Source organism: Anopheles moucheti, chromosome 2 (genome assembly GCF_943734755.1).
Source record: "Anopheles moucheti chromosome 2, idAnoMoucSN_F20_07, whole genome shotgun sequence".
NCBI classification, from domain to species: domain Eukaryota; kingdom Metazoa; phylum Arthropoda; class Insecta; order Diptera; family Culicidae; genus Anopheles; species Anopheles moucheti.
The window spans coordinates 69355073-69379513 of NC_069140.1; the positions used below are offsets into that span (position 1 = coordinate 69355073).

The 24441-nt window shown below is 41.2% G+C and overlaps 4 protein-coding genes across 8 annotated transcripts; all 4 read right to left on the bottom strand.

Annotated features, from left to right (window-relative positions):
* Positions 1-216: 216 nt before the first annotated feature.
* On the bottom strand, positions 217-12605 carry LOC128298571 (transcriptional activator protein Pur-alpha). 5 transcript variants are annotated; one of them, XM_053034339.1, is made up of 3 exons: positions 12516-12605; positions 10063-10271; positions 217-8217 (listed from the first exon to the last, which is right to left on the bottom strand). In XM_053034339.1, the coding sequence occupies exon 3, from the start codon at positions 7567-7569 to the stop codon at positions 6724-6726; it is 846 nt and encodes a 281-aa protein (XP_052890299.1). In that variant the 5' UTR covers positions 7570-8217; positions 10063-10271; positions 12516-12605; the 3' UTR covers positions 217-6723. The 5 variants fall into 5 exon arrangements, with proteins under 5 accessions (XP_052890299.1, XP_052890300.1, XP_052890302.1 ...); XM_053034340.1 differs by lacking the exon at positions 12516-12605 and having other exon boundaries at positions 10063-10308; XM_053034342.1 differs by lacking the exons at positions 10063-10271; positions 12516-12605 and adding an exon at positions 9743-10049.
* Positions 12606-14436: 1831 nt separating this feature from the next.
* Positions 14437-15382, bottom strand: LOC128297935 (ORM1-like protein). The gene is made up of 3 exons (XM_053033652.1): positions 15151-15382; positions 14929-15080; positions 14437-14860 (listed from the first exon to the last, which is right to left on the bottom strand). Exons 1-3 carry the CDS (start codon positions 15319-15321, stop codon positions 14725-14727), a joined length of 459 nt encoding a protein of 152 aa, XP_052889612.1. The 5' UTR covers positions 15322-15382; the 3' UTR covers positions 14437-14724.
* A 1384-nt stretch (positions 15383-16766) lies between these two features.
* Positions 16767-21168, bottom strand: LOC128310472 (cationic amino acid transporter 4). The gene is made up of 4 exons (XM_053047119.1): positions 21027-21168; positions 19283-20458; positions 18950-19237; positions 16767-18881 (listed from the first exon to the last, which is right to left on the bottom strand). The coding sequence occupies exons 1-4, from the start codon at positions 21166-21168 to the stop codon at positions 18484-18486; spliced, it is 2004 nt and encodes a 667-aa protein (XP_052903079.1). The 3' UTR covers positions 16767-18483.
* A 762-nt stretch (positions 21169-21930) lies between these two features.
* Positions 21931-23651, bottom strand: LOC128297227 (lipoyl synthase, mitochondrial). Its single transcript, XM_053032835.1, has 5 exons — positions 23562-23651; positions 23075-23425; positions 22704-22918; positions 22355-22629; positions 21931-22293 (listed from the first exon to the last, which is right to left on the bottom strand). The coding sequence occupies exons 1-5, from the start codon at positions 23622-23624 to the stop codon at positions 22016-22018; spliced, it is 1182 nt and encodes a 393-aa protein (XP_052888795.1). The 5' UTR covers positions 23625-23651; the 3' UTR covers positions 21931-22015.
* Between the last annotated feature and the right edge of the window lie 790 nt (positions 23652-24441).

Consider the following 24441-nt stretch of genomic DNA (forward strand, 5'->3'; position numbering starts at 1 on the left):
CCTTTAAGCTGTCGACTCGTTTATTCCGTTATCCAGTACCACTCTCGTGCAGTTTTGCTCTTATCCGTTTGCCTTGTCCTGCCTTTCTATCGTACTTTTCACAGATTTTATTCGTGCTGATTTCACTGTATTTGTTTTCAGTTTTCCTTGCTTTCCCTTGCCTCGGTTTGTCATCTTTGCTTGTTGTTGGTATCCTTTGCGGGCGTGTTCTTTAACTTATTATTATTATGTTTTATGCCGTTTCCCAGTCGGTGTAATGTTTTCTTTATCCATGTTTTGTTTTTTTTTATCATTTTTTACACACACTCCTGTTTCCTAGTTCTGTTTCCTGTTCTTCGATTTTTTCTACACCTTTTCGGTTTGACCACTGTTTACACGCGGTATAAAGTTACATGCGTTTCGTTTAGCTTTTTGTGTTTGCTATGGTGGTTCATTTGCTTTGAGTTGTTCAATGCTAGAAAAATATGTTATTTCATTCCTTTGTTTTACTTGAACTCTTTTCGAACGTTTCCGATGATCTCTTATGTAACATGCACACAACACAATGCTTAGTACTTGCAAGGCTATAATGCCATCTAAATAAAATGAAAACAAAATATTAAAAAGCTAATTTAACTTTATAGAGTTAAACTAGTTAATACAAAACTGTTTACATCGCTATCAGTGTCATTGATATAGAAAAACAAGTTAAATTTTGAGAGTAAGGTAGCTACAAAACAATGCATTACTATAAAAAGCTTGCCGTTCTTTAGCCACATGCAATTTCTCTATTACCAACTGCTATTAAATCTCTATCACCGATGTTCGTGAAGAGCTTAGTACTATTGTTATGTTGTTCACTCGCTCCTTTACTTTTCAACGAATAGTTTAATATTAATGATCGGCTTTTTCAGTAAAATACGCAACGGAAAAGGCAAAACCCGTCATTTCTACATCGTTTAAAAATATACTTTCTTTTCATTTTGTCATTTAAATTGTTTTGTATGGTTTAGTTTTGTTGGTTTGTTTGTGTTGTTTCATAATTGTTCGTTTGTTTGCTTTTTGTTATATATTTGTTACTCTTTGTTCTGACCTTTTTTTTTTCTTTCGCTCAGCTTTCCTCACATACAGTTTATATTAATTAATTCTCTCCGCCGATTCTGATCTTACTGTGGATTTATTATACGATTTGTCGCTTTTCTTATGCTGCATTTCATCGGTTTGGATGTTGTGTCTGTCTGTTCGTCAGCGCTATTATTACCATTAAGTATATGTAACGATCTTTCGTTCTGCATTCGCGTACATTAAAGTTCTATTGCCTTCTATACGATTGAGAGGGTGTTCTGTGTGTAACGCTGGGATGAAATAGGAAGATTTAAACATGTTTTCAAAATATATTTTTTCCTAAACTTACACAAACCCCAACGAACTAAAAACTTATCATATTATACAGCGTTTTAAGCAAATAAAGTTGATGTTTGAAAATTAGCACAGAACAAAAGCGAATCACTCCTCAAACCCATAAATCCCACTTGAATAAAGAACTGTGTGCAGGTGGTGTAGCATTTGTATTTGTGTATGTGTGTTTTTTTTCTTTCGAAAAATTGCACATCTTTCCCATCTCCGATTCGCACACGTGTGCCAAAAACCAGTTTATATTGTTGTCATACATTTTCATTCTACAGGTTTTGCGAGACAAAATCGTTCTACATGGAAATTGTTTTCATGTTTACTGTTCTTTTTCGCTTGTGGGTTATAGTTTTCTCATCTGTTTCATTCGTGTAATTTAATCGCTTTGTGTGTGTGTTTTTTTTTGTTTTCTCTGGCATTACTTTCAAACTTTTGCATTTCTCTTTAGCTGTGTGTTACAGTTACCTTTATTTAACGTTCTACTTGTCTTGTTTCTACCAACGTTTTTGTGTTTTTTTTCATTTCTTTCTTTTTTGCCACCGTTTTGCATTGCATGTTGTTTTTGCTTTTGAAGGGTTTTGGTCGTTCTAGGTTTACGTATCGTATAAACTACAGCATTGCCGTTTCTGATTCTCACCGATTTTGCCACCGATATGCGACGGACACAATACATCGATTTGCCATCGTGCAGTTGCACAGTGTTCGCTGGATTGTTATTATAATCTTTTTTCCATTTTTTGAACGGTATCATCTCTCTGATACCTTTCGGTTAACCCGTGTGATTTCGGGAGGAGATTTGATCTCCGAATGTTTGCAGCTTGTTCCTCGCTATCTCTACATTGCGCCACCATACGCGCTATGGTCTAGTGTTTGTGCCACCCCTGGCACGAGGATTGATCACGTTTTGTGTGTTCGCTGTCTGCATTTGTTCTCACTGTGTCTATGACCAAGCTTTTCTAATAATATAACCATTTCTCTCATTAATTAAAGCTACTGTGTAGGATTCAGAGTTTCTGGGAAACTCTCACTCTGTCTCACGCTGTCAAACAACGGGATGAAAAGAAAAAATTGAAACGGAATCATCCGGATTGGCTTGTTCTGCGCGATGCACGGGGAATAGAACCGATAACAGGAAACGTAGTTGCGCGTAGTTGATGTACGTTGCCATTTCTTCGGTTCCTTTGGGTTTGAAAAAAATAAAACATTTGAGATTTACTTCCGTTTCTGTATTGGTTGATCACATTTCGAAGTCGTTTTGGAACCGCAATGGTGTTCCGGTTTTGTAAATAAATTATTTTTTTTTTTGAGAAATTTTAATACTCTATAAAAACATCACCACCCTTCGCAACGGTGGATCGAACCATCTTGGCATGTGTATTAGCATATGCTGTTCCATTACTGTTCAGTAGCAGCGTAGCCATAAGATAGGAGGGCATTTGTAACAAACGTAATAAAGAACACATCCTTAGCGTTATTTAACTGGTTGCCCTACACACACGCACACACAAACAGACTGAGCTCCATCGAAAAGTTGTACATGAGTGCTAGGTGTCAGGTCATGTGTGCTTGTTTTTTCATTTGTGGTTTAGTTATGTTTTCTTCCATCATTAGGATGCTTTGCTTTACAACTTCACGCACATCGAACGTGCTACATTTTATTGTGATCGCTTAAAAATCGCATTATGCGATAAGGTAGTGTCGTATAAATTCGAGAAAAACGGTTCTATTTTTTTGTTTTTCGTGGAGGCATGTGATAAGTATTACTGCATTTTCGTTTTTCTTCAACAAACAAACTATTGCTGATAAATGATTTTTTCCTTTTTTTGTGTGGGAGTGTCGGGGAGTGTCCTTTTTGTCTCGCTTCCTCGTGAATGTTTGTAGTGCTTAAAGGCTCGCGTAAAAATGACATAACACAATGTATTTGTTGCGAATTTTTGCGTATTTTGTTCCTTAGCATCTTCGTTCGATTGACGATATTTTTCTCATGGTTTCGAGGGTTTTTTTTGTTTTGTTTTCTTCACTTTGCGCATTTAATGCATTAAATCGTTACCTATGGTAGTACATCTTAACATTAGATTTATTTCTTTTTTTGTTCTTTTCTTTTTTTTTCGTCGCTTATTTTATTTCCTCCGTTCGGGTTTCTCTCTCTTTTATACTGTTCATTGGTTTTCGGTACCGATTCGCACAGATTGCACACATTTGTTGATTTCCCGCTGCAGCGCGCATAATTTCAAACGTTTGACAAATATTTGTTGCAACCCTTACGTACAATTTTTGTCTTTTTTGCCTGTGTTCTGTGTCCGCCCTGCTGTCTACATCCTAACGATACTTTTATTTGTTCTTTTTCTTGTTTATTCGCTATAATAGACTTGAAAGGAAACAACAGAATTTAAAATTTCACAATATTTCATAATAGATAGTCGGTTGTAGTTACCGTTCTTAATTGTTAGCTTCTTTCGATCCGTTTTTTGTTTGTTTTGTTTTTGCTCTCGTTCACTACCGCACAGAGATGCATCTCGTATTGCATTGTTTGGTTGTAGCCGTTATTAGTCCCGATTTGTATGGCGTAAATACACCGCATCTTGTTTGGGTGGTTACATATTTTTGTAACGCTTAAAACAACACGTGTGCACGATGATCAGATCAGAAGCAATGAGTTATAAAACGCAGTAAACTATAACTCAACCTAGACGAACGTTCTGTCTTTTCTGGACCGAGACTCAGCCGTTTAACGTAATGAAACAAATGCACAACACTTATTTTAACGATAATTTGTACTTCTTTCCTTTCTCTGTACACACAAGTACATATTATTGAAAAGATTGCATTCATTTTTTTCAGCACAAAAATTGTCGTGTTTTTAACAGAAGTCATCAAACTTTTGCACAATACATTGTGCGTGCACCGTAGCATACCTTAGGTCAAGCAAATCGTAGGAGCTAATGCACGGAAAACATCCTTTTCACATTTCGAATCATTTTCAGATAAAGAAAAATGTGGAACAAATGAAAGGTAATAAAATTTAACTAATATCCATTAGTTGTTTTGTTTGTCTTTTCATTTCTCTGTTTGCAATGCGTTATCTTGTGTTAGTGTTCTATTTTTTATAATTACCTCCTTCATTTTTCTCTTCAGTTGCTATGCTTATGCAATGCTTCTAAATAAAATGAATTTGCTTTTGCATCCTTCAGCTACTTTCTCTCTCTCTTTTTTTCTCTATTTCTCTTTCTCTTTCTCTCTTTCTGTTTTACGCATTTTGTTTTGTGCTTGTTGATGTTTTTTTCTCTCTTTTGCATTTTCTTTTTGTAACATTTAACAGTAATATATATTGACTTCGTTATAATTTGCGTTTTCCATATAGGTTTTCTTTTTACTTGCTTGGAGCCACAGCTGTAATCGTTATACTATCCATCTGATGGTCAAATTCGGATGCGCTACTCATTACCACACCAAGGGACCTACACAATTTTGGTCACTTAATTAATACAATAAAGAGGTTTTGTGTAAAAAATCAAAATAGATCCAAAAACTTAGTGAGCTCTTGATAAATATTAGCGTTGGCAACGGAAGTATACAGTAGAAAAATAAAGTTGTTTACTCATAGTCTTGCAAATTACTCTTGAATGCTCTAAATAAGCTTTCCGTATCGGAAAGCCGTTTTGCCAATAATGATCAAATGAGGGAAACTGAAGGATTGTGTTGTCCGTTATTCTTCGTATCTACGTCCTGTGAAATATTTTCCTGGATGAAGCAACAACAATTCAATGAAGCCTATACAAGATTACACAGTACGCGACCGTACACTGTACAGCAATTACCTTCATGTATTGGTTTCTGCTATATTCTTTTACGCTGTGGTATCTTCATATTTTTCGTCTCGCAGCACGAATGCTGCAATAACGGACAAACAAATACAACGTAAACTAGCAGTACACAACAATTTATTTTAACCTTTTGAATAGTTTTCTTTCCACTCGCTGTCAACGTATCCATATATATTCAGATTTGATCTGACCATTCTGATTAGTCTCGTTAATTTTGCAGGATATTTTCCGCAGTTGCTTGCCCATTAATCCTTCCTGTTCTTTCCCATTGTCGGGTTTTGTGATCAGGGTGCTTGCTTATCTTTGCCTTCCTTGCATGATGCTTATCATTGTTCTTGTTTTCACCTGCATGTTTTTCAGTGTAGCTTTGACCGCAGGTTTTTTTTTAAATGGGTTACTTTCAAACACTAATTATCGATCATAAACGTTTAGTTGTTTTTACAGAGAACAGTCTCAAGACTCACGGCTAAAGACTTTTGATGAGGTCTTCTCGACTAGGCTAGATAGAAGACGGGATCCAAATCTAGCCTACAAACACAGGGAATTGTTAAAAGATTTTAAAGGCGATGAGACGATCACGGTGTGTGGTCATTACTCTAACGCATGTATCACGTGTATTCGCGCGTAGAAAGGCGGGTGTTCATACTTCTTCCTAGTCTATAGTTTCTCTATCCCGTTGCATTAATAACATGAGAAATAAGTAAATTAAAAAAAAACTAAATAAAGTAACAGACGCAAAATTAAACAATCTTACAACACAAAGGCCTAAGAATAATAAAACGATACATAATAGGAAGGGTAGGGAGGAGGTGGGGGAAAGGATGATTAGAGAGGAAATGTGTAGCTTATTTTCTCCACCTAATTCACATTACCAACTCCGTCTGAATGGATATCTCCTTCGTGAGTGTGTGCGCCCCTTCTGTTCCTTGCGTCACATTCATCATTTCCACTACATGAATTATACTTCTTACTTTCTTTTAATATGCATTTTGCTATTAAATGTTGCTGCCGTTTAACGTTTCCACAAACTACCTCCAACCACCACCATTTTCAATTTAGCTTCAAACTACAAACCAACCAATTCGTTTGTCCTAGATTTTAACTGAATTTGCTTCACCTGTCACTAAATATTCCCAACTGTATTTTTTTCTTCTTTTTTATTATTTATCTGCTATTTATCATTTTCCTGTCAGCGCTGCACATCAGTGTGTATTATGCTTCTCTTGTGTTCGATTTTTAATCCTTTTTCCCATGACCTGCTTTCATCGCTATTTGATCTACGATTTATCATTATTATAATCTTTATTATTATTCGTTTTTTTTTTTTTGTTTTTATATTACTCTTTCCATCTGTTCTCTATCTTTTCGACCAGGTTTGTTTTTGTATCTATTTTTTTTGTGTTGTGTATTCTTTTGCTGTCTGTTTGCTTAGCAGTTGGGTATTTTTTGTTACTATTCCTTTGCTTACCTTTGCTTGTTCATTGTTGTTTATTTTTATAACTCGAAAATTTTACATATTATTTGATGTTTGCTTTTGTAAAGTATTATCGGCAGTGATTGAAGAAGTAGTTGACTCGGACGTTTTCTTCATTTTGTCACAGTAATCGGTGAGGATGTCGCGGAACCGTGACCAGCACTTTTCCGGCACCGTAATTGCGGTGCGGAAGTTGCTTTTAACCTCCGACACCCGCATGTATATTCCCCGGCTATTCTGTCCGATGTCGAAGTAGAAATTTTTGTTGTCGACCCGCATATGGCGCCCCTCGGGCAGCTCACCCTTGTAGCCACCATCGTTGGTGCCAAACTCCTCGAGCAAGTCGGTTAGGGCGTCGCGGAACTCGATCATGCCCTGGGCCGGAATGGCGATCTGAGAGCGTGGACCGCCCCGCGTAATCGTCTGCGACACGCGTAGAAACCGTCCCCGTACATTCTCCTTCAGATCCAGGTAGTACCGTCTGTTGTCCTTTATCATCATCTCCGACTTCAGCTTTCCGTCCTCGGGCACGTTGTCCGGGTTTGGCGGGCCGAGCGATGCGTAGTAATCGCTGAAGGTCGACAGATGGTCTCGGAATTCGGCGGCAGTCGACAGTGCCAGAAAGATCTGGCTGCGCCGTCCATCGGCACCGATTTCCGCCACCTTAATGAACCGACCACGCCGATTCTGCTTCACGTCCAGGTAGAAGCGCTTCGACTGGATCTGCAGCATCTTCGTGGCAAGTTCTTGCTCCGTCTGCTGGCTTTGCTGGCCAGAATCGAAGTCACCGCTGCCTCCCCCGCCCAGCACACCTCCGCCGTCCATCTTCTGTGAATAGTCCTTTTGGGCGCCTCCGTCGTGTCCACTACCAGTGTCGGACATTTCCGAGGTGCCACCGAACCAACCGAGAGTCAGATTAAAGTTTATTTTCTATGCCGCTTTGGAACCGGGAAAACAAGAAAAGTGACAGGGATGGCCCCTGTGTACAAGTAGCAGCCCTTAACGGTACCACTACTGTTTTCCTACCGCTACCGTTGCCCACTTCGGCGTTTGCAACCGCTTGATTGTAAACGCTACGGAACACAGAGCGTATCACTGCCGATTGTGTCGTACCGGAATGGAACCTGGTGCGGCGTCGATCGTAATTTTAAATTTGCTGGCCTATTTTGTCTTGTGCGTGAGAGTACAACTGTATTTATAGGACCTTCTAGCGTTTCCTTCCGATCCTACGCCTCCGCCGGCCTCCTCCGACATATACCGTCCACCCGGCCCGGCTTACAGCATCCAACGGTCTGCTACGCGCTCCTGCACCCGTACGTTTGTTTTCGTCTCCTGCAGCACCAAATTGGTAGTTAATGGCGTTACATCTGTCGCTCCCTTCAATGCGCAACGCTACACATGCCACCTCCGGTGCTATTGGTCATCTGCCGGACGCTGAACGCCACACATTGGTAAGAAGGTGGTTTTGCAGCATTCAAAGTTATTATGGCTGTGTTACTTGCTACCTTGCCGGTCTGGTTTAGATGTACACTGCGATCCTAAAATATTCAATAGTTGTATAATAATGGAATGTTCCATCGGATCTTAAGTAAAACATACGTTGAAGCAGTTCCGGATGATGGCAAATTAGTGTCGTTTCAGCATTCGAAGGAATTTCCGCCCAAAAACATTGGTCCACGTGTACGTGCGTGGTGTCCGAGTGTTTAGGTGATAAATCCAGCCAGGCGTTGCATCAATCGATCAGCATGAACCATGCAAATGAAAAAAGAATACATAACTTTTCTTTAGTAAAGAATGGCTTGTAACATTCAAAATATTCATTTTGTCTGACTAGCCATGAACTGAAGCATTCCTGAACTTTGATCCAACCCCTCAAACAATAACCCTTAAAATTGTGGTGCTTCCTTCAGTATGTTGTATCACATATATAGGCTGTGTTTTGTTGGGGCAACTGAAGCTAAATACAGGATCGATTGTACGCACACATTTTCGATGTAGGTGAAAAAAAAACACAAATGCAAACCAGCACGTACACTTTTCACACCTGGCTATAGCATAGTCTGATACATAAGCACGATTGCCCTTACGCTATTTTCACGAAGGGCTGTTTAATTTTTGTTGATGTGGGTGAAAAATCAATCCAGCAAGTAAGAGAGCTTCCAACAACAAGATCGAAATTTCTTTGGTCACATTTGTTTCCCTCAGCATTTTCGCTTGCTTCGCTAGGCTGGCAATGGTTGAGGTCTGATGATGATGATGTGTCTTTTTTTCCCTTCCACGGTGACACTTCACTCGCATAATACACGCACTTTTTCACTAGCACGGATGGTTGTGGTGATGCACAGGAGAACCGATTTAAGCAAATTTCAACCAAAGCCTATTATCTTTAAGTAAAAGTACACATTCCCACACAGTGTGCATGATGCTGTGGTATTCTTAACATAGCAGGCATCCTTCCAGGCGATTGGAATCTAATTCGAGATGTAGTTCGAATGATGCTGCTAGAACAATACCGTAACAAATGATTTTTTGGAGAGAAATCTATTTAACCTACACAAAACATCATGATTTTGACTTGGTTTAGTGAGACCCAAACAACACTTTTGTCGTGTATCTTATACACCAACCTGAAGCATAATTTCAACTTTTATGTACTATTTCGATGAGTCGATAATTATCCACTGGAACAACGAGAAAAGTAAACTTCCGTAGAAATGTTCACCACGAAATACCGCGCCGAATGTTGTACTGTCAAAAATGCTAGCTGCTGCCAAGATGACGGCTGACGACAACGAATCGTTGATTCGGTTTTTTATCCACACACAGGCAAACCCTGGCCCACAGAGCATTGACACGCACACAACGGAATACACACGCGCTGCCTTGCTTCTCGCTCGCACGCGTAGCTGTTGTTTCGCTCTCGTCTACGCACTTTACCCTTCACTCAAAAACGCTCAGCATTGCATTACAGCAAATACTTGCATGGCGACAGTCACCTTCCGTGCGCACACACGTACACACAAGAACACACAATCTATGTACAAACCATACGCACATTTCGATACAGCTGCCACCGCGCGGCGCACCGTCAACTATTCTTTGCCACTCTCTCTTTTCTTTCGCTCTCTCTCTCTCTCTCTCTCTCTCGACGTTGTTCTCCTGTTTCAGCGACACACAACCACCACAGCACAGCACTGTTACGTTTTTTTCCTCATATTATGCCAAACTTTTTCACTTTGTCACTTTTAACAGAAAACCCAGAAAAGCGAAGCGTTTTAGCTCGGTGTGCCACTTTCGTCATTGATGCCCATTATACTTCCGTTTTGCACGATCCCTTTCCTGCAAGCGCTAGCCATCTCACCCTTTGCAACGTACCGATTGGTTGCGATCAGCTGAATTCGCTAATGCTCTGCTGCTGGTACTGCCGCTACTGGTGCGGCGGGGTAGTTTTGCCTTCACTTTTCCACCACTTCTGCCTGTTCCGACCGTTTTGCCGCAGCCACACGACCCGCCACGGGGCGCTGCTCCTCTAGCGCTGATGCTGTTGGGCTTAATCTTTCCAGCAACGCCAGGTTTAACAACACCTGCAACAGTGCAGAAAGAAGGGTTAGTGAAGGCACGGGCGCTATTTTTCCGTACGAAGAACCAACACTTTTATTGACTGCAACCAAACACTTTGACGGCTGGTAAATTTTCGACCAAGAAAAGTCACACAACTGTCAAGCAAAATGAAGGTAGAGAAAGAGCGTGCGAGAGCGACGTCCATCTCTCGCTCTTGTTGGATGCATTTCTTTGTTACGCACTCTCTCGTAACTCGATTTTTTTATTGGGGCTTGTTCGTTGCTGGGAGGAGAAAAATATTCAAAATTTTCTCCAAATCGCCAAGGATATCTCTATTTAACATGTTTTCAATTGGTAGTTTCGACATTGTTTAATCCTACTTTGCAAAAGAATTACCCACCGAAACGGAGGAATGGAAAGTGTACTGCAACGAGTGTTCCTTTCACAATTTTGAAACGGACCAGGAGCCTCCATCAACATTGGTAAAGGGCATACGGGTGAACAGTATCAGCATAGCATGATCATCAATAAGGTTAACGATCTTGAGGTTAATGCTCAACGATGCCATTAGCCTCACGACTTTGGAATAAGGTTAGTCAATAATAGTAAAAAAAAACTATTGCAGATTGAAGCCATACAAATTATTTCAATTAAACCGTTAAAACACTTGCTAGTTTTGCTGCCTGATTAACATATTAGTGCATTTTTATGTACTTGTTTGATTAGCGCAAGAAGCGATGGAATATGTGCAATCTATTGTGCGAAAATTGCAATAACGGTGGCCAACGAGAAAAATCGATATGATACTGATTTTAATTATACATTCAATGTCACGAAGCAAATAGGCTCGTATGCTTCTCAAGTGTGTGCATGCACAATCGCACGAAATGCAAAAATTGTGCCCTGGAGAGATTCTTCATCCTTTCATCGTCGTTCGATTCATGCATGTTTGCATTCGAATCTTTTATTAAGCATTCTGCACCAACCGTGGATTCACTGATGTTGGCACTGTTTATAGGCCAATGTTTAAACCTAAATGAGCTTGTTCGTGTTGGGGTACATCCCAATGGCTGCTCATGATACTGCCAAACAATGAAATCAATACTGTTTTCAAAACGGTCTCGGAACGACGGTTTTGTCACCGATAATTTGACCGATAATGGTAGTGATTGTACTGTGGTAGAGCCAACGTAGCTCAAAACGAAACTGCTTTCTTTTCACGTAAAGTCTATAGTGCAGGAATCAACAATTAATCCACATGAATTTCGTTCACATTGTACCTATCGCTCACACTTTGTTCATTTAGCTGAACTTCTTTAAACTGAACGCACACACTTTTCCACTGCTATAAATGCCACTGCTTTCTCATCGAGAAATTAAAAAAAATATTTCACATCATATGGCCACCGTTGCACGGAAAATAGAATCTTTATCCTTGCCTAGTAGCGCATCTATGTTGCTTGCCATTAGATCGAAAAGAGAGAGGAAGAGAAAGATAAAGAGAAAGATAGAGAGAGGGAGAGAAAGATTAAGAGAGAGAGATAGAGAGAGAAAGGGAGAGAATAGAGCAGAGAGTTCCTCATGAAAATCCTCTAACGGTCAAAGAGAAAACTCGATGCTAAGTGAAGGGAAAACTCGACCTATCCGAGAGCCGAACAAACTGAGAAGCGTAGACTGAAGCAAGAAAAAATCACCATCGACAGAAAGGAGGTTGGAACGGAAGAAACTTTTTTCTTGCCAGACATCATTTCATAACTACAAATTCGGTCACTAATAAATGTACACGGCTTTTGTCGTGTCTGGAGTAAGTAAGGAGAAATGCTACTTCCATTCTCTATTTGCACTAGCTGAAAAGTCAATCCTTGGGACTGTGGAACCAACACACACATACACACACATATATTCGATTCAATTTCGACACTTTTGATTAGTCCTGTAGCAAGGACAAGTCATCGAGGGGCTTCCTCAGTATCACCCAATTCCCAAAGGACATCTAATTTTCGGGAAGGATAAGGAGAATTCCTTTACACTCGACACTAAGCGTACATTATAGATGACTGTGTGAGCGTAGGATCCGCATCATACACGCACATACACACACTCGCAGGCACACACGCAAGCACAGACACCATGCGCCTCCATCTGCGAGTCAAGGTTTCCAAGAACGTCTGCAGTAGAATCCTGCAGTAGAAGTAAGTCGCAAACACCTTGCTTCCCAAACAAGTACAATAGCGAACCTTTACATAGAATTCGGTTTCGGTGCTTACATTCACACTTAGTGGAGCAGTACACTAGCACTGCCAGTACAACAGTGTACCCGCGTTGTCTACTGCCGAACACCGCTTTGACGTGCGCCAATGGTACCGAACGACTGAGCGTGCCATCGTGAATTCGATGGGCCAAGCAACCCATTGCTCTCCTGGTTGCGGTATGCTCTTTGCTAGCGATGACAAAAAGGATGCGAGAGCCGCAGCTACGTACGTAGCAGTGTTGCATCAGAGCGGATAGAAATGTATCCGATGGTGGCAACTTGGCGGAAAATACTATAATCAAATGACGACACGGCACGTGCAATGTAACGAAGCAAATAATCATCCCGTCCTTCCCGAGCAGATGTCGTATGAACAGATGGTTGGTTAAAAGGTAACAGTTAGATGGACGACATTTTGATGCAGTTGCGAAAGCAAAGTGGCAGAGCGACTAATAAAGATGTACGTTAGGCACGTCAGCAAAATAACACTGCCAACAACAATTGCCGTTTGTAGAAACTGTAAAGATATTTAAAATATTAATTATTGATTTGATACCAAAAAAAAGACATTATTATCACAATTTAGCCAGAAATTAGGCCTACATCACGAAACATGCCCAATTTCCGCCATCTTGTAACGAGTTTCTGTTACAACAAGCCGTACAAAATTCCGCGCCTCAATGTGGTTTGCTTTCCATGCGTACGGGTTTCAACAAACCCTAGCACTCAAAGGTAAGATCATGGCGTTACGCACTTTTATTTTTCTACTGAAACTGTCGCGTCAAACACCTCTTGTATCCTCTTGCCTGTCTGGTTCGGCATGGCACGGATGAAAGATAAACTCCGTCCCCGCGGTTGCACCATCACTTTCTCCCTAAAGATAGTGCTCCTTGCAGACCGATTGGTCTTGCGGTTGGTCGATCGTTGCCTACCACAACAACCAACCAGTGGCAAACACCACCCGAACAATCCCCTGTGTTTAACCGCATTCAAGTCCGAGTAGAGTTTTGCGTGCGAGGCTTCTCCTATGATGCCTTTTATTCCTGCTCGCCCATACATTCGCCCACTATCAGCACGTGGGCTTGTGTGCGTGCGCACCACCCACCATTGTGACGGGGCGGGAGGTATAGGGTTAGTGACGAGGCACAGCACAATGCCCTTATTTTACATCCCGTTGCTACATTTTACCTCCGCCACCATCGACCATGCATCGACGAGCAGCTGAAGCTAACGGGGTCAACGAACTGCGACGCACGACGTTGCTCTGGTCAATGTCATTACAAAACTTTTTGGAGAGGAAAATCGACGGAAAATTGTCTACCTTCGTGAAAGTGTTTGTATGAAACTGCTATGTATAGTGCAGTAATGTTGAAGATACATTTTCACCCCACGAATATAGTGCTCCAATTAATAGCAGAGGCTCGTCCTTGGCGCATCCGATTGGCGAGAATTTACAGACGGTTTTTGTTTCAGAAACTGACCTAATACGAAATGGTTTTGCTTCTAATTTGACCATATGTAAGATTTGCGTATGTGGCAGACAAAGAGAAAGGGAGAGATAACGACAAAGTATTACAAAGAGAGTATGGTTCGGAAGAGAGGAGGAGAGCGAGTTTAGAAGTTGTATGCATACTAGCAACATTGGAAGAGCGAACGTATTTGAACAACAAACTACACTAAGACACTTTCCCTTTGTTTGCGCATTCTAGGAACATAATGTTGCAAAATACGCTTTTCATAAAGCAACGCAACATGGACGCTTACGATACTTCATGTCGCTAAAACATTAAAATTCGTTAGTATCCGATTTCGTTAGTTTAGATAGATAAATAGACATTATCCTATATAAGCCTGTCATTGATAATTATGAAATTATTAGTAAATTAACTACATCTTCGTACGTCAAAAAATGACCAATTTTATTGCAATATACACAATACACATCACATCTACTTGGTGATCAATGTTGATCTTGCGAATAAAAACAAAGATTCTGTTAACATCATTATTTACCTGTCAGTTATTTTAAAGAGTAAACCTCGTACTTACATTCAAACTCTATAGTGTTCTATTCACAATGAGAATAAACAAGCGTTTTAAAGTCCAATCGTTACATTTTTAAGATGATTACACGTGTACATATCCAGGACTTGGTTGGGTAGGTTTCAACATACATGCACATTCCTGTACTGATTAGCCTTGGTTGCCTTCCGATACCTACCATTTCAGTATTTGTTAATGCCAAACAAGCGTACCCCATGGAATTGGGGAAGCTTTGGCACTAGAACTACTACAAGCGAGATGAAGTTGACGATAAAATGATCGTTATCGTTGCGCGTGTAAAGACACGTCAGAAGGAACCTACAAGAAAACGTCAACATTAATCATAAAGAAACAAATTTGAAAAAAGCATTACGGCGCTAGCTTACAGGATAATTGGGGCAGCGGTCAAGAATTTTCTCGTCGTCGTAAACTGCTCACCATAGTTGATCTGTTCCCAGTGGGTGTATTTACGATTTTCACCCGCATCGATGCTCATCCATGGTGCGCCTTTGATCGAATGGAGAAAGTACAAGTGCGCCTGTAGAACGATCAGAAACAGATGGGTGTGTTAAATAACGCGCACTTTTTACAAGTTACCAACCCATTACCAGATTGTGAGAGATGTTTGTAATCGTCCAAGCGTACGGGATTTGCACGAACGGTATCGCTAGCAGCACGATGTGAAAGATAGTAATGCCCAGGACGTACGCAAGCCATAAACCACGTGAATCAAGCCAGGACGAGTTAGGATTTGGATCGCCATTACCACCGGCAATCATTTTTTTCGTTAGATAGAGCCGCAACGCGAAAATTATTCCAAATGCAACAACTTACCAGCTGACGTTTGTTTGTTTGGTTACAGACAATTCCCAAGATACGCTATTATAGCGAACCGCTATAATCTGGAAAAAATTGACGTATCTCGAGTTTCCGCGTAAGTCGAATCCTGGTGCAATTTCGTTAATTCATTTGCCACCGACTCGATTTGCTTCTCTGCACTTAATTTATTCAACAAATCTGGCGAAAAAAAAATATTTTTGAGATAATACATTGGAATAAAATAAAAACACATCTTTTATGTACAATACAAAGGAAGATATTTTCGACCAATTTTCACCTTTTTGCTTAAATTTTGTGCTATACACTAACTCAACTGTCCAATTTCTGAAAACCGCTTTTCTCCAAATCCAAGTATAAGAGCAACCGCGTATCTCGGGGACTGCTTGTAGTTTGCATTTCACCAACCTGGTCGCCACCGACTCTGTGCACAGCGTTCTTCGAGTTGAACGGAACACTAAAATGACATTTGTTCGACTATACAGTCGATACCCGAGATACGCGGATAATGCATTCTAGAGAAATCCGCGTATGTCGAATTTCCTGTAAAGCATCGTTTATATGTCGTATTTAGGGATCGAATATTTATTTCCACGTTAGAAGCCCATTCAACATTGATATTCATGCGTTTATTTGAAGAATGACAGTAAAATGCTATGAAAATAAATATCTATAAAAATTAAATGTAACGTATTTCTTCTTATTTGCAAATTGAAAATTTAATTCTGCATACAAAACTCCGTGAAATGTCAAATTATTAAATTCCGCGTATCTCTGAAACCGCGTACCACGAAACCGCGTAACATGGGTATTTACTGTATTCTCACATAACTAATTTTTTTTTAAATCTAACTAATGTATAAAGCAGTGGGGCGACCCGGTGGCATGATGGTAGCGGAGCCGGTCTTCACACGAACGGACCGGACCAAAATCCTATCCGGACCAATCCCCCTTAGAAAGGACTGACTATCAGGCTACGTGGTAAAATAAGTCGATACGGCCAGGAGGCCGTTCTAACAAAATTAAATAAATGTATAAAGTAAAAATAAAAATATTCAGTTTGATCATTTCTTTGCTTCCTTTACAAAACCATTTAAAATTATTTTTGTGTTTAAATAAAATATCCCAGTTGAATGTCCTATTACCTCTACTGTAGTTTTTATTTTGAATGGTCCGTTGATGCCTGTAACATCCAATTAATATGTGATTACATTATGCTACTAGAGACGAAAGAATTCCTTTGGAATTCAAAGTCTCTTTAAGCCATAAAAAAACATTATGTTACAAAATATTACCGTTTTCAAGTCCCAAATAAAAGACAATACTCACCTTGGAAAATTGGCGAAAAACAGATTTACAAAATGGTTTAATTAAATTCGTCATATGTGTGTATACTTTATTGTTCTTATGGTGGTTTTGTGTGATTAGAATTATTTTATGCTTGTTCAATATTGTTATCGTTTAATTTATAAGTTCTAATGCATGCTCGCTCTCATGCACACTGTAATCATTGTGTTCTCATGTTAAAAAATCTGGTCAAACTAATAGGAAACAAGACATTACATTCGCCACTACTAATTGATCTAGTGTACTTTATGCGTCATATGAGAGCTTACAGTTGCAGCATACAGAAGGGCTTCGTTTTCAAACTGTATATTGTAATAGCAGCTCGTTCTTGGGAGATATACTGTTTTCCTGTTCATACGATACGGTCCGAAGTAGATAGGATATTATGCATGGTGCGTCCTACAATCCGAGTATCTGGGCGTACTGGAAATACTGGATGCGAATAAATATCTTATTAACGATACGGTTGGTGATTTATCTTATCGATACGGTTGGTAATATGAATATGTACTCTTCATTGACTGTGCATTCATTTCTACTATAGTTCCATGTTTAATATACATATTGCCGATTACGGCATGATTCGCTACACGTGTACCAGTGTTCCAGTGTGTAGTGTAATATAAATGTTAATTTCCTTTACTCTAAATTTTACTGCAAACAAAATCCAGAAAATGATAAGCGACCATTGAAAGCCATCATGTTATGATGCGTGCTTTTCTATGCTTATACACAGCTCAGCGATGAATAGGGGAAATTGTAAGATTGACTATTGGAGTAAGTTACCCGTTTTTAAGTTTTGTTTTTCCGTTTATCAAACACATAGCAGCTAACGTGTACAAAATTCGGTGGTTGAAGTACATTGTGTAATTTTTTTTCAAACGCAAACAAAGTTGGAAGTATAACTAGATTAAGTAGTTTGTGCTAACAGTGTGTATGATATAAATCTAATCAAAACCGTGGAATAACTATGTTAGGCAACAGTTCCAATCTTTGCACAATTGAACTCTGGACTTGCTTCTCACTACTTCAATGGAAGCAAAATAAATCTGCTTAAAATTAAAAATAGTATACTTATGTTACTCAAAACCTTTAATGTTAGTAAATCACTTGTTTGCTATGGCTTAGAAAAATAAAAACACAGCGCATTACACTTACTTTATGCAGACACATTGTTTGTTCTAAGGCAATCGTTAGTAGCATAATATCTAATACTGTGCATTGAAATAGGTCTACCCATTTCGTAGAATAGTAACTATAAACGCCCATTCACTTCGCAATGGATCTTGGCGATCCACTTAATTCATATATAAATATATCCTGGTAGACCGTTGTACAGAATTATTTTGTTAAATTAAATGTAATAATAGTACTATAGTACACACAGTGTTGTGCTCCCAACTCGGGACTGACCTTGGCGATAGATTCTTTGGTTGATAGCTTCGTAAAAAGGTTAACAAACTTGTACCTACGTATTTTGCACTGATGATATCCCTATGTGTGACAGACTTGCCTGTCACTTGGACCGTGTTTTAATTGTTCACTTTCAGATATAAAAGATATACGGCATCTCGTAATGGTATCTCGGAATGAAACGATTACAAATCTTAACAAACACATTGCTTGTTCATGTTTAGCTGACCATCGTTACTATATAGGGCTTCGAGAACAACCTCCAACGATGAACTAAACTTTAAAGGATTTCAAACGTGGAACGCAAATGGAAGGAGGAAATCACCCTAAACCACTATTCTTATTTAAGAATCCTCATCATCATCATCGTCCACTATCGCCTGTCTGTCACCGGCTGTCTTGCGGCTTATTCTTCCTTTGATTATCTTCGTTACAGTTACCTTTGTGCCACCGCCAAGAGCAGTGCTAGTAGAGCCCCAGCCACGAATCGCTTCGCTGGTTGACATCAGCATGGAGTAGGACGTGCCGAGCTCGCCTTCCTTGCTGTTGTGAATGCCGTACAGGAAGTACACAAGCATACCGATCGACAGCCAGATGAAGAATCGTAGCCATGTGAGAAAGCTCAGATGGACCATCAGCTCGATATTGCAGAAAATGCTTAGCGCCGGTATGTACGGTACGAATGGTACCTTGAACTGTAACCCACGAGTGTTTTGATGATGAGCCGATATAACAACTACACCTGCAAAAAAGAGAGGTGGTTTGGTCAATCTCGACCTCAAATTATTCAGAATGCACAAATTTACTTACATGCAACGAGACAAAATAGAAGAAACCCGTAAAGTCCTAACGCCCACCAGGTGCCGTTATACAGCTCGTCCCAGGAGTTCTCCAACTGAAAGCAGACAGCTACGCTGAGTACACAAAACATTAACACCGCACCGGAACACGCCACGCCAGGTTCGCACCGTCCCAGTACAGGCTCTAGCCAACGGAACTGCGGCCGCAGTCTACCGGCGAGAGCAATCTCTATCATTTCACTCGTAGGCGATGAAGGGTCAATGGTGCTCGACTGGGAGGACGAATCAATTCCACCTCCTGGTGGGCCGGTTGTAGCACTACCACTACCCGGTAGAGCCGGACCACCGTCTTCCTCATCCGTGCCGGGTGTATCGGGCGCAAGATGGACGGTTTCTTCCACCGATATTGGACGATAGCGCAGCACGATCACGCTAGCCGACACGATTGTATAGGCGAGCAGTGTTCCTATCGACATAAACTCTACCAACTTTTCCAGATCGAAAAGCAACGCCAACAGTGCACTACAAACACCGGACAGGGCGAGATTCAACAGCGGAACCTGTGTTTTCGTATTAACCTTTCCGAAGCACGAAAACAGCAATCCGTCGCTTGCCATTGCGTAGAGGCAACGGGGTAAAGCAAACAGTGAACCAAGCAACGTCGTCGTCATACCGCAGATGGCTCCAGTCGAAATCGCGTACTTGGCCCACGTGATGCCACGCATGCCAAACGCATCCGGCAGGGCCGCGGCCGGATTAATTTCGTTGTATGGAATCATGAGCGTTAGTGCCGCACTCACCAGCACGTACCCGACCGTCACGACGCACAGCGACAGTATGGTGGCCAACGGTATAGAAACACTCGGATTTTTCGCTTCCTCACCAGACGTCGCAATGCTATCGAAGCCTACAAAGGCGTAGAAACAAGTTGCTGCACCAGCGAGCACCCCGCCAAAGCCGTAAGGCATGAAGCCCTGCTCCGGAAGCGACCAATTGTCTGGTGTGGCGTACCAGAAGCCCAACACCACCACCAGCGCCATCACGGCCACATTAACCGTGGTCAGTATGCTGTTTATCATAGCCGTTGCCTTGACACCGGCCGCTAGTGCTACAGCATAGCTAATACACACGAAGAATGCGAGGAAGTCGGGATACTTTGCCAGCAGCTGCTCGTGCATCTCGCCAGTAATCTCCATCGTTATGTTGGCCACGATATTGCCCAGCATCGAGTCAACGTAACCGCTCCAGGCGCGTGCTACCGAGGCCGCACCGAGCATATGCTCCAGGATAATGTTCCAGCCGATGACAAATGCCCAAAACTCGCCGATCGATACGTACGTGTAAACATACGCTGATCCTGCCTTGGGGACACGGGTTCCAAATTCCGCATAGCAAAGAGCCGCCAACAGTGATACTAACCCGGCAAGGATAAACGAAAGGACAATCGCGGGGCCAGCCATCTCTCGAGCAACGGTACCGGTAAGAACATAGATTCCAGCGCCCACCATATGACCGATACCTAAAAACCAAAATAAAATAGATTAGTGGTGAATAAATAAACACGGAAAGTCTTACAACCAACTGAAGACCAGCGCAAATTTCTTCCATTCCGGTATAAGGCTATACCGACGCAGGAAAATGCTGAAAATACTCTCCGGCAGACACGTCCTTGAAAATGTTTGCTTCCATATGTTTTAGGCTGTGCCCTTTGAATGTTAATTTACACCTCCGATTTTCCACCATTATGTATAGATTTATGATTAAGGATGCACACAAGTATTCAGACGATTACAACACTCAAAGAGCCCGAGTGCGAGTTCAAAAAAGGATGTAAACAACACGGCGCAACTACCACCTGTTTACTTTGACGTAACGCAGCCTGTTTGTTCTGTATCCTTTTTCGATGGCTAGTGTGATGGCATGTGTGAATGTTGTTCAAATGCGTGTGTGTGTGTGTGTGTGTGTGTGTGTGTGAGAGAGAGAGAGAATGTGCGTGCAACTACATTGTTGCAGATAAGTAACAATCATTTTTTCTCCATCCTAGGAACAGTGTTGGGAGTGAAATTGCCGTACGTAATAAAACTCACCCAGCAACGTGATGTCGAATGTATTTAAACATCGATTCAGCGGCGTTTCCATCAGATCCGCCGGAAGCTGTTTGGTACGGTTCATCTTTGTGCACAGGCCGGACATGACGTGCCCCAGGATCATTCTCCTAGCGCTGGGCATCGTCACGTAGTTACGGTAAAGCTTAATTAAGATTCAAATTCCACGCACTGCCTCCGCCACCCTGTATCCGGTTGCGTCGTACAATCCTGCCATATGGAACGAACAGGTGGAAGGTGAGTATTTTGTATTCGCTTTTCATTTTTTCTAATTTAATACGTTGTTCAATATCCTTAAACACATTTTCAACAAAAACACGGCAAACTGTTTAAAATGATATTCATTTAGAAATGTTATAAATGAAAGGAATTTTTCTTCTTCATCTGTACGTTTCCACCTGCTAGAAATGGGAATTGCACTTTTTGTACCTTGAGCACGATTTGCCCGAGCGATAATGGGATACAGCTTCAGTAATAAATATTCGAATGGATCCGTGCCACGGTTTACTGCGCTCTCCTTTTCGTGAAGCTGGTAACTCCTTCGCCCACGGTTGGACCTCCTACCGAGCCAGGAGTGGAAGGACCGTCCGTTCTGTTCACCTTTAAAGTCTGTTTGGTTCTGACCCAACGCACAGTCTGGTACGGTGAGTGGCAACTTGTTCGATTTTTTCATATGTACCTTACCTACTTGCACTCGTTAACATTGCGCGACGTAGATAGGAACGTGGGTGGTCATGCGCAAACGCATCACCACCTTGTTGAAGACATTTTTGCGATAGTCCCAATCAACAGGATTGTTGGGATAGAGCAAGAAATGGAAAGCGTTCAGCAGCACAGTATGCTAAGAAAAGAGGTATGCTAAGAGATTTAATCTTTTCCACATAGAGGGAATAACATTTATTGCACTATACACTCATCAAAAGCATAACAATTTGTGTGGGAACCGAAGGAACATACGAAGCTGCAAAATGTTACACACTCTTGGTTGTATCGGAGTCTTCCTTCGGTTTTTTCGATGACTCTTCCGTAGCCCGGTTGCGTAGAATGCTAGTGATGAAGAATTCACCCGCCTTATATGAGCTGCGTACGAGTGGGCCGCTGGCCGTGTAGAGGAAGCCAAGCTCATTGCCTCGTTCCTCCCAGTGTTTGAACTTTTCCGGCGTCACATATTCGATCACCTTCAGATGCCTTTTAGTGGGTTGCATGTACTGTCCAAGCGTTAGACAATCGACACCAACCGAACGAAGATCTGCAGAGAAAAAGTGGTTTCCTTGTTATCGGCTGATAAAGTCCAGTACATTTAACTGTACCTTTGAGCGTTTGTTCAACTTGTTCGTCCGTTTCACCCAACCCAAGCATGATTGAGGATTTGGTCATGAGATTTGGGTTGAATCGTTTCACACTAGCCAGACACTCCAAACTCTGCCGATAGCGGGCCCGACGGTCGCGAACAAATGGTGTCAATGCTTCAACGGTTTCGATGTTGTGTGCGTACACGTCCAGTCCGGACATTGCGACAGTTTCGATACACTCGATGACACCACGAAAGTCCGGAGCAAGGCATTCGACGAAAATACGAGGATTTCTGAAAAAGTGAGAATATTTGTACAAATTTTGTTTTCTAACGACTGGACTATAAAAAAGGTCGGTCCCACTAACTGGTTCTTAATTTCTTTGATCGTTGCAGCAATGTGCTTTGATCCACCGTCTGGCAGATCATCGCGATCAACCGACGTAAGCACAATGTAATCCAAACCCCACGAGGCAACGGCCGTAGCCGTATTCATTGGTTCGGCCGGATCCAGTGGAGGTGGTGCCCGAGCCGTTTTCACGCTGCAGAACCGACATCCTCGAGTGCAGGTATCACCCATCAACTAAAACCACAAACAATCTAGAATTAAGAACTGTTACCATTCCTCCATCACATTCACTTTCATCCATTCGTTCACACATGTTGATAATAGGCGCCTATTTTAAATACCTTCTTATCAGTAAGGAAAAGAAAAAAAACATCTCCCATACTGTCTTACCATTATGGTAGCTGTCTGAGTGCCATGTTCGCCACCTCCCCAGCATTCACCGATGTTAGGACATTTCGCTTCCTCGCACACCGTGGCAAGCTTTAGCTCACGTAACTGCTCCTTGATGCGGGTAAAATTTTTACCCATCGGAATTTTTGTCTTCAGCCAGGGTGGTAAACGCAACCGTTCATTTTCACCCTTCTCACGGCGTAGCTTCCCTTCATACGCGGACCATTCCTCTTTGCTGTAGTCCGGATGTTGCACAAAGTCTTGAAAATTTGGTCCACTTTCCAGTCGCTCCCGAATTTTCTCCAGCTGATTACTGGCACTTGCCGCACTATGTTTACATTGTTGCTGAATCTGAAAGGACAGAAGGTGTACGAGGAAATCAAATCCAATGAGGAATGTTTCATAATCTACAGATGGGATCCTTCGTTGAACTTTATGATACGTAGGTTTTAGCATTAAGACACGGTATTAATCATAACCAACTTACTTTAAACGGTACGTAGTTCCCTTTTTGCAGTGAATTTCGCAACAGTGGCACACTGCTAGCCATCGTGAAGGAAAATGAGAGAAAAACAAAACTGATGGATTTTTTTTTGTTATGATTTTCAATCTGTTCGAAGCGCCAGGTTAGATCACAAAATTTCGCATTACGCCATGTTAAATAATGGTTGAAGTTGGAAAATTATACAGTGGAGCCCCGATCTTCCGAACTCATCGGGACTTGACAGGAGCCGGATAACTGGATAACACGAATAGACATATCTCCTTTTTTCTGATAAATAAATACAGGCAGCCCCGAGATACGCGGTTCCTCTTATACGTGGATTCGGAGATACGCGGTTTTTGGAAATTTGACAGATGAGGTAGTTTATAGTACAAAATCTAAGCAAAAAGATGAAAATTGGTCGAAAATAATTTTTTTTGTCACATAAAACATTTCTTTCTAACTTTCCAGAGAACAAGTCCAGAGAAGGAAGTCAACTCTGTGACTTTGAAATAAAAACGAAATTGCACCAGGATTCGACTTACGCGGAAATTCGAGTTTCGCGGATTTGCCCCGGATTATAGCGGTCCGCTATAATAGCGTATCTCGGGGACTGCCTGTACTGGCAATACGCGGATTCGGAGATACGCGGTTTTTGGAAATTTGACAGATGAGCTAGTTTATAGCACAAAATCCAAGCAAAAAGATGAAAATTAGTCGAAAATAACTTTTGTTGTCACATAAAACATTTCTTTCTAACTGATTTTAATGTATTCTTTCTTAAAATCGCCTGATTCGGTGAAAAAATTAAGTCCAGAGAAGGAAGTCAACTCTGTGACTTCGAAATATAAACGAAATTGCACCAGGATTCGACAAAAATTAA

Bases quoted from the DNA above. Each gene is read 5' to 3' on its own strand.
- LOC128298571 (XM_053034339.1), bottom strand. From the start codon at position 7,569: ATGTCCGACACTGGTAGTGGACACGACGGAGGCGCCCAAAAGGACTAT.
- LOC128297227 (XM_053032835.1), bottom strand. From the start codon at position 23,624: ATGGCTAGCAGTGTGCCACTGTTGCGAAATTCACTGCAAAAAGGGAAC. The intron at 22,919-23,074 runs GTAAGACAGTAT...TTGTGGTTTTAG, and splicing joins CTCAGACAGCTACCATAATG to TTGATGGGTGATACCTGCAC. The intron at 22,630-22,703 runs GTTAGTGGGACC...TCACTTTTTCAG, and splicing joins ATCAAAGAAATTAAGAACCA to AAATCCTCGTATTTTCGTCG.
- LOC128297935 (XM_053033652.1), bottom strand. From the start codon at position 15,321: ATGATTGCCGGTGGTAATGGCGATCCAAATCCTAACTCGTCCTGGCTT. The intron at 15,081-15,150 runs GTAATGGGTTGG...ATCGTTCTACAG, and splicing joins CAAACATCTCTCACAATCTG to GCGCACTTGTACTTTCTCCA. The intron at 14,861-14,928 runs GTAAGCTAGCGC...GTTTTCTTGTAG, and splicing joins ACCGCTGCCCCAATTATCCT to GTTCCTTCTGACGTGTCTTT.
- LOC128310472 (XM_053047119.1), bottom strand. From the start codon at position 21,168: ATGCCCAGCGCTAGGAGAATGATCCTGGGGCACGTCATGTCCGGCCTG. The intron at 19,238-19,282 runs GTCCGGCTCTAC...CCGGCCCACCAG, and splicing joins CACGGATGAGGAAGACGGTG to GAGGTGGAATTGATTCGTCC. The intron at 18,882-18,949 runs GTAAGTAAATTT...TCTTTTTTGCAG, and splicing joins TCTATTTTGTCTCGTTGCAT to GTGTAGTTGTTATATCGGCT.